General features: G+C 34.2%; 1 protein-coding gene across 1 annotated transcript in view; it reads right to left on the bottom strand.

Annotated features, from left to right (window-relative positions):
• The window catches only part of LOC115216364 (insulin-like growth factor 2 mRNA-binding protein 1), a 50,447-nt gene that overhangs the window by 10,258 nt on the left and 25,024 nt on the right, over positions 1-15,165 (bottom strand). Inside the window, exons 2-7 of the mRNA XM_029785630.2 lie at positions 12,991-13,045; positions 7,893-7,999; positions 6,175-6,226; positions 4,477-4,525; positions 3,232-3,320; positions 2,031-2,117 (exon numbers count right to left, since the gene is read on the bottom strand). Of these exons, the coding sequence (XP_029641490.1) occupies positions 2,031-2,117; positions 3,232-3,320; positions 4,477-4,525; positions 6,175-6,226; positions 7,893-7,999; positions 12,991-13,045 (439 nt within the window). The remainder of the gene's footprint in view (positions 1-2,030; positions 2,118-3,231; positions 3,321-4,476; positions 4,526-6,174; positions 6,227-7,892; positions 8,000-12,990; positions 13,046-15,165) is intronic.

Raw genomic sequence — 15,165 nt, 5'->3', positions numbered from 1 at the left:
ACACAAGTTGTTTAAAGTTAACCCAGCAAAGACCAAAGTTGTTGTTAGTAAGAAAAAACTCTTCCTGTCAAGTATTCAATATGTAGAATAGGAGTTGGAAGAAATTCCATTTGCTGCACCCAGCGTAAGCTATTGGACACATAGGAGGTACAGTGGAATCACAGGTAGATTAACAGATAAAGTAGTCTTTTTATGTGGCAAATGTGCAGGAACAATAAGCACTAACAGCACACAGGAATTAGATTTTCTCAAATGCTCAAGAGGCTCTCTTGAAGTTGTAGATAGTTTCTGTTACCTAGGTGACCAAAAAAGCAATGGTGGAGGATGCTCTGAAAATATTGTTTCTTAAATAAGAATAGGGTGGAAGTGAAGCTACAACCTTGTTGGAAATGAAAGAACTCTCTCTCAGAGTGAAAGGTAGGATTATATGATGCTTGTGTACGAATGGCTATACCCAATGGTAGTAAGACATGGGCTCTGAATGCAGAAGACATGCATAGACTGGAGAGAAATTAAGGTAGTATGCTCCGTCGAATGTGCAACATCAGTGCACATGTATTAAGAGAAAAGATGGGCATAAGAGAAATCAAATGTAGTATGCAAGACTATGCTGGTTTGGACATGTGATGTGTATGAATGAGGACAGCTGCATAAAGAAGTGCCCATCACTGAAAGTGGACGGTACCTGCTGAAGAAGGAGACCCAGGAAGACGTGGGATGAAGTGGTAAGGACTGATCTCAGGATGTTGGGCCTCATGAAGGAAATGACAATGGACCAAGATGTCTGGCGATATGAGGTTCTTGAGAAGACCTGCCCACATCAGCGAAACTGAGTTCTAGAAGCGCTGTGTGTCCCACCCACACTTAACGAGAAAACTTCTCACACATCCTACCACATCAAACCAAACTACATCTCTACCTTACATTTCCACTTTATGCACTATGCTTACCTCCCACTCCTTAATCCTGTCCTCTTCACACTGTATCATTGCTGCCTGGTATGCCCTGACGTGTGTTCCAGCCACATGTAACAAGAAAACTTTTCACACATCCTATCCCAACAAACCAATATACAGCTCTTCTCTTCCTCACATTTCCTCCTTCATACACTATGCCTACTTCTCACTCTCCAATCCTGTCCCCACGACCATATTTATCTGTATCACTACTACCTGGTAGCCCTACCCACTATATACCCAGGTTTTCACCACTCACTTCCTCTCTGCACTCTCTAATCACACTTCTCCTTGGGCAATATCCTGTCACTTATATTAGGACCTTCAAACCTCAAGGATATTCCCTGGCACTTGCCATCATCTCTATCACTCTCTGCCTTTACTCAGCCACCCCATTTATATTCTGATCCCCATCCCTTGTGAGTATGCCTGGCACTTTGCCACCATCTCTATCCTGCTGCCCCCCACTCTCGCCTCCACTTCTCTCAGGTGGGGTAACAGTGTATCATTTGTGGCAGCACACCTGTTTCCATCTTCATTCCTGATCTCTCACCCGTCCCCGTCCCCAGCTGGGTAACCTTGTACCTCTTGTACAGCAAGACGCCTGTTTCTGCCTCATTATAACCTTTCATCAACTGACACAAGATCACCTCCTCCAATGCCCATCTCCCCTCTCAAAAGATTTTTGTCTCGCAAGTTACTTGGTAACCCTGTCAGTGCTGGTGCCACATATAAAGCATCCAGTCCACACTGTGAAGTGGTTGGCGCTTGGAAAGGCATCCAGCTGTAAAAATCTTGCCAAAACTGACCTCACCTGTACTTGTGTCATGTAAAAAGCACTAAGTCTACTGTTGGGTGATTGGTGTTAGGAAGGACATCCAGATGTAAAAATCCTGCCAAAACAGTCATAGAAGTCTGGTGCAGGCTTCTGCCAAACCATCCCACCCATGCCAGCATCGAAAGCAGATGTTAAACGATGAGGATTGTATACCTAATTAGAAAATCTAGGAAATAAATCAAAAATATATATAATAATAATAATAATACAAATTGAGAAAAAAATATTTTACTTACCGAGCATTGCTCTGAGATGTAATCTGTTTTATAGTTTGACCTTGTTTGCCAATGATAGCACCGACATATTCTCTACCAACTAGAACTCTAAACAATGAGAAGAATTATTAATTTCAAAACATTTAATTTATTGTGCAAACATTCTTATTAAATTTTCAAAGTTAAACTACTTTCAGAGTGGTTGGTGCTAAGAAGGGCAAGCAGCTGTAGAAACTTTGCCAGATCAGATTGAGCCTGGCGCAGCCTCTGACTCACCAGTCCTCAGCCAAGCCGTCCAACCCATGCCAGCATGGAAAACAGACATTAAACGATGATGAAACTGTCAAAGTCTGTTTTTTCTAAAAAAAGAAAAACCAGAATTTCAAAAGCTTCTCCCTCTTTATTTACATGCATGGTTGTATTTTATACACTGACATGTATGAGGGTGAGTCAAAAAGTAATGCCATTTTGTTTAGGACAGTTATAATTACTAAGACAGGAACATGTATCATACATCAAAAGGAAGCTTATTATGAGTTTATTGTTTTTCTTTTTGGCAAGAAATCGACCAGAATGACACCTTGAGCATCCCTAAAGACAGTAGCCATGATTTTTTCCAGCTGAGTTTTGAATCTTGAACTGGTTCTCTGTGGATCACATCCCCACTTCTCAACATAGTCAGTTTTTCTCAATAGCAATGTTCCATCTTCAAATGAGAGCATGTATCCCTGCCCCGTAAAATTCTGTTGGCCACTTTAAGAATATCACATGAAATGTTCTATTTAACCTGCTTAAAAGAATTACTAGAAGTAATTGACAATTAACCGTTACTCAAACAGAATTAGTTCTAAGAGCAGTGAAAATGATACAGAAGAACACAAGCTGTTCTATATATTCTTGCTTTCATTACAGCAAAATAAGTCTTTAGGATGAATCTAGAAAGTGGCTTAGTGCAAATAATGCTAGTGATGATGTATGAAAAACAGTGATAGATGCAAGTCATGAATACAATAATATAGTTATGTAAATAATGTAAATGTTTAGCAAAAATGTACTCTGAATTAACATGGGTGGCTACACAAATACAAGAAAGCTAAGTTAAGCTTGAGACGAGGGTATCTAATTAGACAATTGAACTTCACAGTGGAAACAGTGCTATATAGAATGAACCATACTGTAAATGCATCCAATCCATGAACATTAAATGGTAAATTTTTCTTACCTAAGAGGTAAATCTTGACCACACACCATCCCTGAGCCGTTATTAGAATTAGACTGGTTATTTCTTGCTCTGCTGCTTGCAAAATCAGCCTAAAACATAATTGATCATATTTAAGTCAAACAATTTTTTTATTACAATTAACTTAGTGAATAATTATTATGAACCTATGGACTTCTATGCTCTCTCCCATAATTTTAGGCTTTTATATTCCAAACAGAAATCACTAAAAATATACGTTAAGCATTATGCAGTATACACAAAGCTTACACTAGAAAAATCTTACTATTTCCAAATATTGGAATGAAGGGAGGATTATTTAAAGCAAGCATCTCTCTCTCTCCTTTCACTTTCCAGGTGGCCAAACCATGTGTTCACCTCTTCAGCAAGACACCTGCTCCTCTCCCTCTATCATAGTTTCTCCAGTCTATACTCAGTTATACCAAGTACTTGGCTGTCTCACTGATGCTAGTACCATGTAAAAATGCACCCAGAGCACTCTTAAGTGGTTGGTGATAGAAAGGACATCCAGCCGTAGAAAACATGCCAAAGCAGACGTAAAACTGGCAGAGCCCTTTGGTTTGTCCGTTCTTGTCAAATCATCCAACCCATGATAGCATGGAGAAAAGGACATTAAATGATGATGAAGCAAGAGTAATTTCAATGAATCATAATAAAATTATGATACACTATACATATTAAAGTCCAGCTTCAATATATATTGTGTATCTGAGAACATACTCTACTTGCTTCACCATATCAAAATTTGAAGATTATTTCCTGTACAAATGGGAAACTCATTAAAAAAAAAAAAAAGAAATGGAGTAGGTTAGGCATCAATTGTTTTTTTAAATTTTACTGTCCAATTTCATTTTAATATCAACATAAAAGCAAAAGGTCCCTTGTACTTTTCAATAGATCAATATGTGAGCTTTGTCTTCATCTATAATTTACCAGTTGCATGATTAACACAATTAGGAAACTCTATAGTCACTATTACTAAAATTTATCGGCCATAAACTATTCCAGTTTGGAAATATCCTCTTAGTTCTTGCCATCTTTAATATATATGTCATTCTGTCCCATCATGTTTTGAGGTTTTGAAGCTCACCTCACAAATCATCTGATAATTTACAGGACATAAGCAATGCCTCTTCAGACATCACGAATTTCAATTATCTTTTACAGTTATATTTGCAGATACAAATGTTTAGGCAGAACAAATTTTGAATTTTTATAATTCCTTACCTTTAAAATTGAGCCTTGGAAATCATAACCATTTAATTGTGAAATAACTCTAAAAATGGGGAGGAAAAAAAAGAAACTCATAACAAATTAATAAATACAAATAAAAAAATACTCAAACTGTATTACAAATAAAAAACAATTATGAAATTACATGTTTTTGAGGAAATACACAGAAGAATTAAGTAGATGTTTCATTAGATTTACAATATACACTGATTAACTTTAATACTTTAAAATATTTAACTTTTTAAAATATTAAGAAAAATAATAGTCTTAGTTTCAAAAACCTTTCTCAGATCTCAAATAATCAGATTTTATTTTGTTTTTGAGTTAAATTTTTCAAGAAATGTGTTACTTTCAACAATGGTAGTTCAACCTAATACCCTATTGATACCAACCTGTTTAAGATCAACCTTCATTGTAGGATATAAACTTTCTCTAAAATGATTTCAAAGTCTTCCATCATAATTTCATGTTAATTTTTCTTTTATTTTATGTCCACTCCACTGTGCCTCACCATCCATGCATGCACATTAACATTACACATCCAGTAGAGCATACTTGCTTTATTTCTCCCCCACTTTTGCACTTCTACAAACTATACCCCCATACCTTGCTACTATTATACATCACACCACACTCCCTACACAAGCAGCAACACAGGTTGCTCACTTTGTTGATAGCATCTCTGGACATGGTTTGCTACATTCTCTCCACCAGTCATCTACTCCTAACATCAGAGCATGAAGCCCTGTCAGAATCCTCCTCTAAATCAACAAACAGAAGGCAGCAGTTGCTATGCCAGCCTGTTACAAATCTCAACACATCAAAGCCAATTCTCTTCCTGGTCAATTGTGCTAAAATTGTTTTTGTAATTGATTAACCAATCAGTTCAATATCTCTGCGGTTGCTTCTGTGTAGAAAAATCGCTTGTGTTTGCAGCAGCTGATGAGGATTCTGCTCCCAGACACTAGATATGACACCACCCTGTACTATCAGGCTGACAGGAATTGTTTAAATATTTATGTAAAACAGCAGATTTGAACTCAGTAGTCCAGTATCTACTCAGTCATTTTGTTTGTACAGAGTGGTGGTGGCCCTATTAAACTGCTTGGTTTTAATATCACTAGCACCACCAGGTCCTTGAGTGAATTTAGTCAAGTTCATTGCTGCAAGTATTGAAGCCCAGATCTCACCATTCCCTTACTGCCCACAGGTGTTGGAGCTGAACATCAATCTCACTAATCATGAGAGTTGCCCCTTTTCTAATTAAAAATCTAAACGAAAGAAACAAAAATTGATATAGGAATGATTGAGTAGAAAGTGGACGCCAGAGACATAATCTCTGATTCTTTGAGTCTTTAACTGTTTTGATTTCTGGTAACTATTTTAGTTGTTTTGAATTATTGATGTCTTTTTAAAAGGGCACAAACATCAATTAACTGATAACCCTCAAGTTAAGGTTTTTCAAATACTGCTGGATACAATCCTTAAATGTTTGATTATTTATTTTATCTAAATGTAAAATAAACAGAGCAATGAGATATTTCAGCTTATTACTGTGAAATCATCACAAACAATAACACTAAAGTTAGAGCTATGTCAGCATGGAAAATAGATGCTGTGATGCATAAGTTTGTAATCATGTGAAAAAGTGTAAAAGAAATGTAGCTTAATAATATTTAAAAGATAACTTACTGCTGAGCTTGATCTGGATTGTTGTAAGTTACATACACAACACCATTACTAACTAAAAATTTAAAAAGGTAGTAAGTCCAACAATTGAGATCATTTTGTAACAATGTAATATAAAAATTCTGCAAAATAAAACATTGTATCAAGTTGTGTTAAAAGTAAGCAACATTTTGAATCATGAAGAATTTGTACCGGATTTTTGAATTTTAAAAATATTTTTTGCAATTGTCTGATAAAACAGACATAGACCAGCCCAAATGCATCAATAAATTAACACTTGTTATTTTTCACTGTTGTTACAATAATCTAAAATGGAACTGTCAAAGTATTCAAGCAATTTTGATATTCAACTTCAAAAAAGAACGTAAAGCAGCTGAAACTGCTGGTGATATCAACAAAACGTTTGGTGAGGAAATGACCAGTGAGTGGTCAACTCGAGAATGGTTTAAATGATTTCGCAGTGGAAACCTAAGCCTCGAAAATTATGAGCCTAGTGGACGCCCATCTGTCATCAATGACGGTCAATTAAAGACCGTCACTGAGAATGATCCATGTAAAAGCACTCACGAACTGGCAAAAGAACTTCAAGTTAGCCAGAAAACTGCATGCAATCAGAAAATGCACAGATATGAAATTTGCTCATTGCTTCTCTATAACCAGATCAATCCATTTCTCAACTGTATTGTAACTTGTAATGAAAAGTAGATTCCGTACAATAATGAAAAAAACGCTCTTCGCAGTGACTGGACCAAAATGAAGCACCAAAAACCTTCCCGAAACCCAAGCTCTTCAAAAAGGTTAGGGTGACTGTTTGGTGATGTACTGCTTAACTCACCCACTATCACTTAAAACCCCAAAAAGCCATTACTGCAGAAACATATTGCCATGAAATTGCCAAAATCAACAAAAAACTGCTACTCCTCCGTCCCAGACTGGTCAACAGAAGAGGGCCAATCATACTTCATGACTATGCTTGACCACACATTTCACTAATGACATTCCAGAAGTTGAGGGAACTTGGTAATGAAGTTCTTCTCCATCTAGCTTATTCTCCAGACCTTTCTCCTACCGACTACTACTTTTTCAAGCACCTTGATGGGTTCCCTGCAAGAGTAGGAGTTCAAAAATCAAACCAATGCTGAAAGTGCATTCAAAGTTCATCAACTCCAGATTTTTATTTTACCAGAATAAACAAACTTGTAACTTGTTGGCAAAAATGTGTTGATTGTAAAAAAAAAAGTACGTACTACTTTGATGAATAAAATTTACGCATTGTTGAAATATATTGTGATGAATTTCATGTTTCAAAACGTTGCTTACTTTTTACTCAGCCCGATATAAATTACATCTTAATTACATAAAACTGTGTATAATTTTAAAAAAAGCAAAGAATAAGAAAATAATTGCTTTCAAACAAACTAATTCTAAGAATTATATAAATTTATATAAATTGAATGTTTAAAACTTTTGATACCAACCTGTCTGAAACTGTCCTTGTTTTATGATATAAATTTCTCATTTTAAGATGTTTAATCCTCACGTTAATCCTTCTGTGACCCCTGTTTCTCTAATGATACAACACTATGTTTCAAATTTTCAAGTAATCAAGAATTTTGAAAGTTTTTGTAACTTCATTATTAACTTGGAATTTAGATAAATGGTCAGAGGCAAGCTGGTATCAAAAGGATTAAAGTAGAAACTAAAAGTAACAGAAGAATTACCGTGATCAAGTCTTTGAACTTGCTCTAAAGAAGATAAAAAATGGTCAAATTCTTCTTTGGTTACATGTTGAGGAACATTTCTAATCTGGACCTTATTTGTGCGCCGACTACATAAAAAACAAAGGAAAAGAAGTATATGTACAGAGAATAATTTCAAAATATATTTTTTTAAATTTGTAGATTACAATATTTATTTTGTCAAATCTTTTACATTTCAAATGTCTTTTTTAAGCAGAATTTTAACAATTTTAACTTATAGCAATTGAAGCGTAATGGGAAACGATGTTTGGATGTAAACATGGAATACTTTTTAAATATGAAAAACAAAGATTTAGGTTATTCATTCTAAATATTTTTAAATAAGTCTAATATGATTATTTTTTTTAAAGTGAAACTATTAATACTATAGGTAATATTTTTGTCAATTTTGAAGTAATGAAAATATTTTTATGATCAACCATTCTCTCTCTCTTATATATATATATATATATATATATATATATATATATATATATATATATATGAAACACACATACAAACACACACACACACACATACTGAGTTACCAAAGAAAAAGAACAAAATTGCAGGTTTATCCATAAGAATATATGTAATATTAGTAGTAAGTTGCAATTGCTACATTCCTACAAGCATCTTGAGGCAGCAGTTATAGCAACTCATGTGGGAGGCAGAATAGGTTTACTATATTTAGCACTGACAATAGCAGTGGTGGTGGTAGTTCAGCAGAATAAGTTAAAAAGAACAGTTAACAGGTAACTTTGTATCTATGACAAACAACTGAAACCTAGTCCTCCTCAGGGCAAACAAAACTTGTAAAAAAAAAAGTTTTTACTTAAAAAGTGGGCACAAAAAATGGCATATGATGACTTATCTACCAAACCGTGATCTGAGCTTGAAATTCACAGCATGTACTAACATACACACACACACAAATGATTATGTGAGATGGGTTGTCATTAAGAATATTGATGTTAAACATACACAGATGACATCACATGCAAAAACAGTAACTACTGCTGAAACTGAATTCAATTCTGCTATAAAACAACCATACCAGTGCTGCTATGTCATCACATAAATTTGTAAGTGCAAGTTTCTCGTGACTGACTGTAGTCTCGATACTTTTTTAGATGCAGCCTAAATTGTCAGTCAAATAGAAAAGGTGACTGAAAAACAGCTAATCTGTTTGTTGCAGGCCAAGATCATAGAAACACAATGCTGCAATATCTAAAGTTCTGTGAATTTGTTACATTGTAGAGGTAATGACAGAGATTATTTCAAATGGATAGTTTGGTTTCTTTATATTCTATTTAAATGCAGCCAAATTGCAATCAATATTTACAAAAAGCAACATGTGACTTGTGAATGGATCAAAGGTTGAAAGTCTAAATATAACCTTTAAACAGAGCGACTAGTTCTCTACCACCATGACATACACAAATACATACAATAATACAAATTAGGTGTTTTCATATATATATTAAAATGACAAGGAAATAAGACATTATGTCATGAACTATATATTATATATATATGGACAAACTAGTAGTGAAATTAACTTCTACATAGTCACTGAACTGGCTCTGTATAACTAACTTTCTGTTATCTTTGAATAGTTAAAACTTATATCTTAAGAGGATATATCCACCACAAGAATTACAAATGGAATGCTCCAATCAGTTACTTCTGTTCAAAGCTGAGCAGAATTATCTAACAAAAAATTAAAAAGAGTAAACAAAATGAGGTAAAAGGTGAATATCCATATGATTACAATGTAATGGATAAAATTAACTCATGGAGATCTAATGAAATACAAATGTAATTTTGATATAATTTGAAAACTATGATGAACATATTCATTGTCAATATGTTCCCTCAGAGTCAAACTTGAATAGAACCCTTTTCAGACAATTTGCAATTCACAACACACTTGATTCCCCAAAAAAGTGGTACAAACCATCTTATCTTTTTTGTTGTGTCATAAACAAGCATTTGCAAGGTCCCTGAAACATTTAAATTTTATGGTGGATACTTTAAGCGCTATTCACTGTATTAACAGCAGAATTAGTCAAACTAAACCTTTGCTAAAATTAAAAGCAAAAAGTAATATACAATTTTTTTTCTTTTCCAGGATTATAAAATTTCAGCTAAGATTGTCTTAAGGATGAGAAAATATTTTCATTATGTAACAGGCTTGGCAGTAGCAAAGTATGTTAAATATTTTTGGCCGAGATTGTTACTATGGATTTTAAATGTAAAATGAAAACTTTGAAAACAACATTGGGTATTTTACAAGTTTGAAATATCAGTGATTTACACATGTATGGTAAGTGAGTGGTTACCAGATTAAGCATTATTTAAGCTATACATAGTCCCAAGTATCATTCTCACTTCACTGTTGAAGAATTAAGAGAAACAGTTACACCAACTTGTAAATATTTGAATTTACAGGTCCAGCCGAATCAAAGAAAACAAAATAGACTAACTGTTCAATAATAATTAAAATAACTTAAACACACAAGTTACAAAACTGGTCTACCTACCTCCATTACGAACTATATAATGGGTAGGTGTCAGTTATGTAGAAGAGAGAATTGATACAGTGATGTTCATGCCTTTCACAAGAACATGCTATAGATAATGCCTATGAGATGGTACTTGTTAAAGACAACTCAATGAATAGCTCCATAGCGTCTCTTCACCAGCTAGAATAGCAACCAAACCCCTCTGACCACATTTATCTTAAAAAGATATGCTGGTTAACGTAGTTGCAAAAAAAAAAAGAAAAAAAAAAGGATGGTCACATGCAGAACACTTTTTGTCATGGGTCTACTTAACAAGGCTTACTTGAGTTAAAGCAATAACAAAAAATCCCCAGCCAGTTTATCTGTGATAAAGAGAATCCTCTCCACAGTCCCCTCCAAGAATGCTTTAATACTCAAAGCCATGCTAAGTGTTAATGCATGATTAGACTGCTAAGTCATGTCCAATGCTTTTGTGTTGGACAGCCTTTGTCTTTTTTATTGAAAAATATGTTCAACCCAATATTTATTATTTATAACTTTATTAGCTATTATTTTTTAGCTTTAGAGTGCAATGGTTAAAATCAAGCTATTATTTTCAATGTACATGAGTATTTCAAAAAAGCCATTTTAACTCCAGGAGAAAACTTAATAAAATACAAGTTTCTAATTATGATTTACAGTAATCACAAAAGTTGTGTACTCTGTGGAAGAGTGTATGTATGTATATATATATATATATATATATATATATATATATATATATATATATAAAGAGTATATACATATATATATATATAAAGTAGGAAAGAATAACTTCCAGATGTTAAACCTAAAGGAAGAAATGACAAAGAACTGACATTAGTGATCTGCTGTGCTCAAGAAGGACTAACCATCTAAGCAAAAATGAGGCCTTAAAAGCATTTTGTTTATGTCTATGCCCCTGCACCCAATCTGTTCCTAACAACCCACCCCTTCATCACTCTTCGGAGTGTGACACTATGGCACTATAGTAGCTATGAGAGTGAAATGCATGTATTTCATCCCCTTACTTCTCACTGTCCATGGAACTACTTCCTTTGTCTAAATATCATCCTCCTACCACCTTATTTTCCACTAAATGCCCCTTTCATTGTACCCCACTTCATTTTGCCAATGACACCTACCGTCCCCCAAACCTCTCTTCATCCACTTATATACCTCCAGACTTCATCCCTGACACAGTGTATCTTTTGCACCCATCCCTCACACACTTCACATCTGTGCTGCCACCTGTTACCTCCCTGATCCACTATGTCCTCCACCTTCCCATCCAACTGATTGACCACTCATTGCATTTCCAACCCACCCCCTTGATATATCTGCCATTCTCCTTTCTTGCAAACTTACAAACCCACTCACCCTATGCAGTCCTCCATACCCTTTATCTCATGTTTTAACAACTCATCACTTGGCATAAAGCCACCTCCCTCAAAGCCACATCCACTACAGTTGAGTCATCTTGCGAGTTACTTGGTGATCTCACTTGGGCTGATACCACATAAAAAGCACCCAGCACACTGAAGTAGCAGCCTTTTTAATTCCATGTCAATCTGTTGTTACCTTATTGTGACCATCATTATCATTTAATGTCCTCCTTCCATGCTGGCATAGATTGGACAGTTTGACAGGAGCTGGCATCATGCTTAGTGTCTATTTTGGCATGGTTTTTACAGCTGGATGCCCTTCCTAACACCAGTCACCCTGCAGAGTGGGCCGAGTGCTTTTTATGTGGCACCAGCACCGGTGAGGTCAGTTTTAGCATAGTTTTTTTACAGCTGGATGCCCTTCCAAATGCCAACCACTTTACAGCATGGACATGGTGCTTTTTATGAGGCATCTGCACTGGCAGGGTCACCAAGTAACTTTGCAAGATGGCAACAGAAATCATAGAAGCACCAAACAACCATCACTACATTCCTTTAGAATTTAAATCCCTGAGGTTTTATCTTTTGTTGTTTCAGTGAAATGAGTGGGAATGTTTGAAAAAACAAATACCAGTCTAAAACTAACAATTTAACTGTTCAGGTCACAAAAATTTCTGGTCTTGATCCAGTTACAAATAGTTACTATCAGAACAACAGATTGGTAAAATCATTAGTATTCAACAAAGTACTTAGTGGCATTTAATTACAGCCCTCTTGAAATTCTGTCAACGTTGATGAGCGTTTCATCTTTCCAGAGTCAACAGAACAAGTATCAGTCAAATATTGTTCCCTCCACACAAAACTTCAAACCTTGGGCTGATGTAAAAATTCTTCCTATGTTTTAATCTGGCTGACCAAAAGTTTTTCACTTCAAAACTGGTTTGGAAAATTTAATGGAAAGAGAAATTCTATATATAATTTTAAAGCAATAAAGTTTCCCAACAGTTTTGAACAGAAAACACTGTATTTTTATAATTTTCCTCAGTTTGATACCAAGCAAGTTTTATAGACAAATGAAATCTTATAAGTAAATAAGACAAAATAAATATGATTTGTTTAACAAATAAAAAAAAATAATAATAATCTTGCCTTCGTTTAGAAACTGAGGGTTCAACTAACATAGGAAATCCTTTCAGGTTAAAACCTGCAAAAGTGAAAAATATTTATCAACAACAACAGCTCGGTTTTTAAGCTAGTAACTATACAGATATATCAACTTCATATATAACACAACTAAACCCAAAAATATTTATAACCCATGACAAAATAATCATGTGATTAAAAAAATCAGGTGCAACAGAAAATATTGTCAAAGTCAAACTTATAAAAATTAATAACCTATGTCATTGATTTTAAATATTCTTACAAAAATTTTTTTGTTCAATCAGTTGTGTATAATAAACTGCTTTCAAACCAATAAAAAAAATAATTACACAAAGTCTTCATTAAAAGTGAAAGGTTTTTCTGAATTAGTAAGTTGAAACATATATAAATTAAATTTTCAAACAACATGGCAATTTTTATTTACAGGAAGTAAATTGGAGATTTCGCAGCTAGAATAATACTTGACATTTTTTAATCAAAAGTAGCATATATGAGCAGACTCATCTTACATTTCCTTATAATGTACAAATAATTAGACAAATCTGTTCATTGCTACACTACTAAAATATTTTAGTAATTACATTTTATATGTAAATTAATAAAATATTCTATATGTATATGCTTGAAGGCACTTTTCATTAAACTTATTTTTAAAAGCTTCGTTTACAGATGTAAAATGGGTCAATTAGAAAATCCAATATCAAAAATAATTGAGTTTTTAATATTTTAAAACTAGAGAAATGTTTGATACACCTAATTTTCAAAGAAACCAGTCTTAGAAAAAAATCTAACAACTAAGAGTTTATCTTGTGAAGAATAATGAGTATTATAATAGAGATTACAACAATGTGTGCTTTGATACAAAAAGTTATGCAAACAAGAAGGGGAAGACAGTACTCGATGCATAAAGTACAGGTTTATGTTTGCTGTAAACTGAAAACTTCATTAATTCTTATTCCAAGTTTCACATTTTCAAAAGATCAAAAAAGAGGAACTAAGAGTAACAGTTGCAACAGTTTTCAGCTCCCAATAAATAGATCTGTGCATTCTCATGACTGAGGATGGACATGTTCAAACACAAATCTTACTCCTTGCTATATACTGTGGTACTGAGAAGGTACTCCCATATTCAGTCCTTATGTCATTGCTCTGTTGCCCAGCAAACCCATTTTCCCTTTCCTCAGCGCCTGAAGATGCAGACACAGAGGTTCAGGGTTCCAATAATGACTAAAATACTGCAGTTTTCATGTGATCATTATCTACCTTTCACTCTGCTCCCATTTCCATGACTAACTTATAATTATTTTATGGGTTATTCAATAGATCCACAATGCTTACCGGCAGCATGTCATTTCAGGCCCAAGACATGACGACTTGACTCCATGTCACAATGTAATTTACTTGAATTAAAATAAAGTTTCTGGACAAACAATAGGCAGAGTATCTGACTAAATACTCACATGACTGCTTATTTTTTAGAATGTTTCTTTGAATTTGTTTTAAACAGATTTTAATTCTGCAAAAGCATTAAAAGAAAAAATTCACAAATGAAATGTTTTACATACTGTTTTTTTTTTCATTTAATACTAAACTCTTGATCCTTAACCTGACCCTAAAATACTAATCCATAATTCCTGACCCAAAACATTAACCTTATTTTCTTTTAGAATCATAAGTTCCTGTGTTTAAAACAATTCTGAAAAAGAAAAAAATTACTAAGGAAACAATTCAAGAATGAAAATATTGTGATTCATTGTATCCTCCCCAGTGGAGATGGTGAAGAACACAGGAAAAAAAGTCCAAATTTTGAAAACAAAAAAAAAAAGGGGGGGGGGGTATCTGCAAAATATTACCTATGACACAAAGCCCAAAAATACCCTAAAAATTCTGAAAGACACACACAAGTTATAAGGGGCATTGAATCCAAAACCTACTTCTTTGAGATAGAAAACAGTTACTGCAGGCACAAATTCATCCCTATGAAACTTGACAAATTCCCCAAGTCCTTACTCCAAGCAATGCCCAGAATTTCAGTTAGTATACATGCATGTAGGGTGGGTGTATGAATAAGAGAGTGTGAGAGAATGAAAGAATGAGAAGAAGAGAGCCAAGTGTGGGTTAGATGTGGTTATTTGAGAGCATAAAGAGTCAGAACATACC

The sequence above is a fragment of the Octopus sinensis genome, linkage group LG10, assembly GCF_006345805.1.
Source record: "Octopus sinensis linkage group LG10, ASM634580v1, whole genome shotgun sequence".
Classification (NCBI taxonomy): Eukaryota; Metazoa; Mollusca; class Cephalopoda; order Octopoda; family Octopodidae; genus Octopus; species Octopus sinensis.
This window is presented reverse-complemented; position numbering and strand designations above follow the sequence as displayed.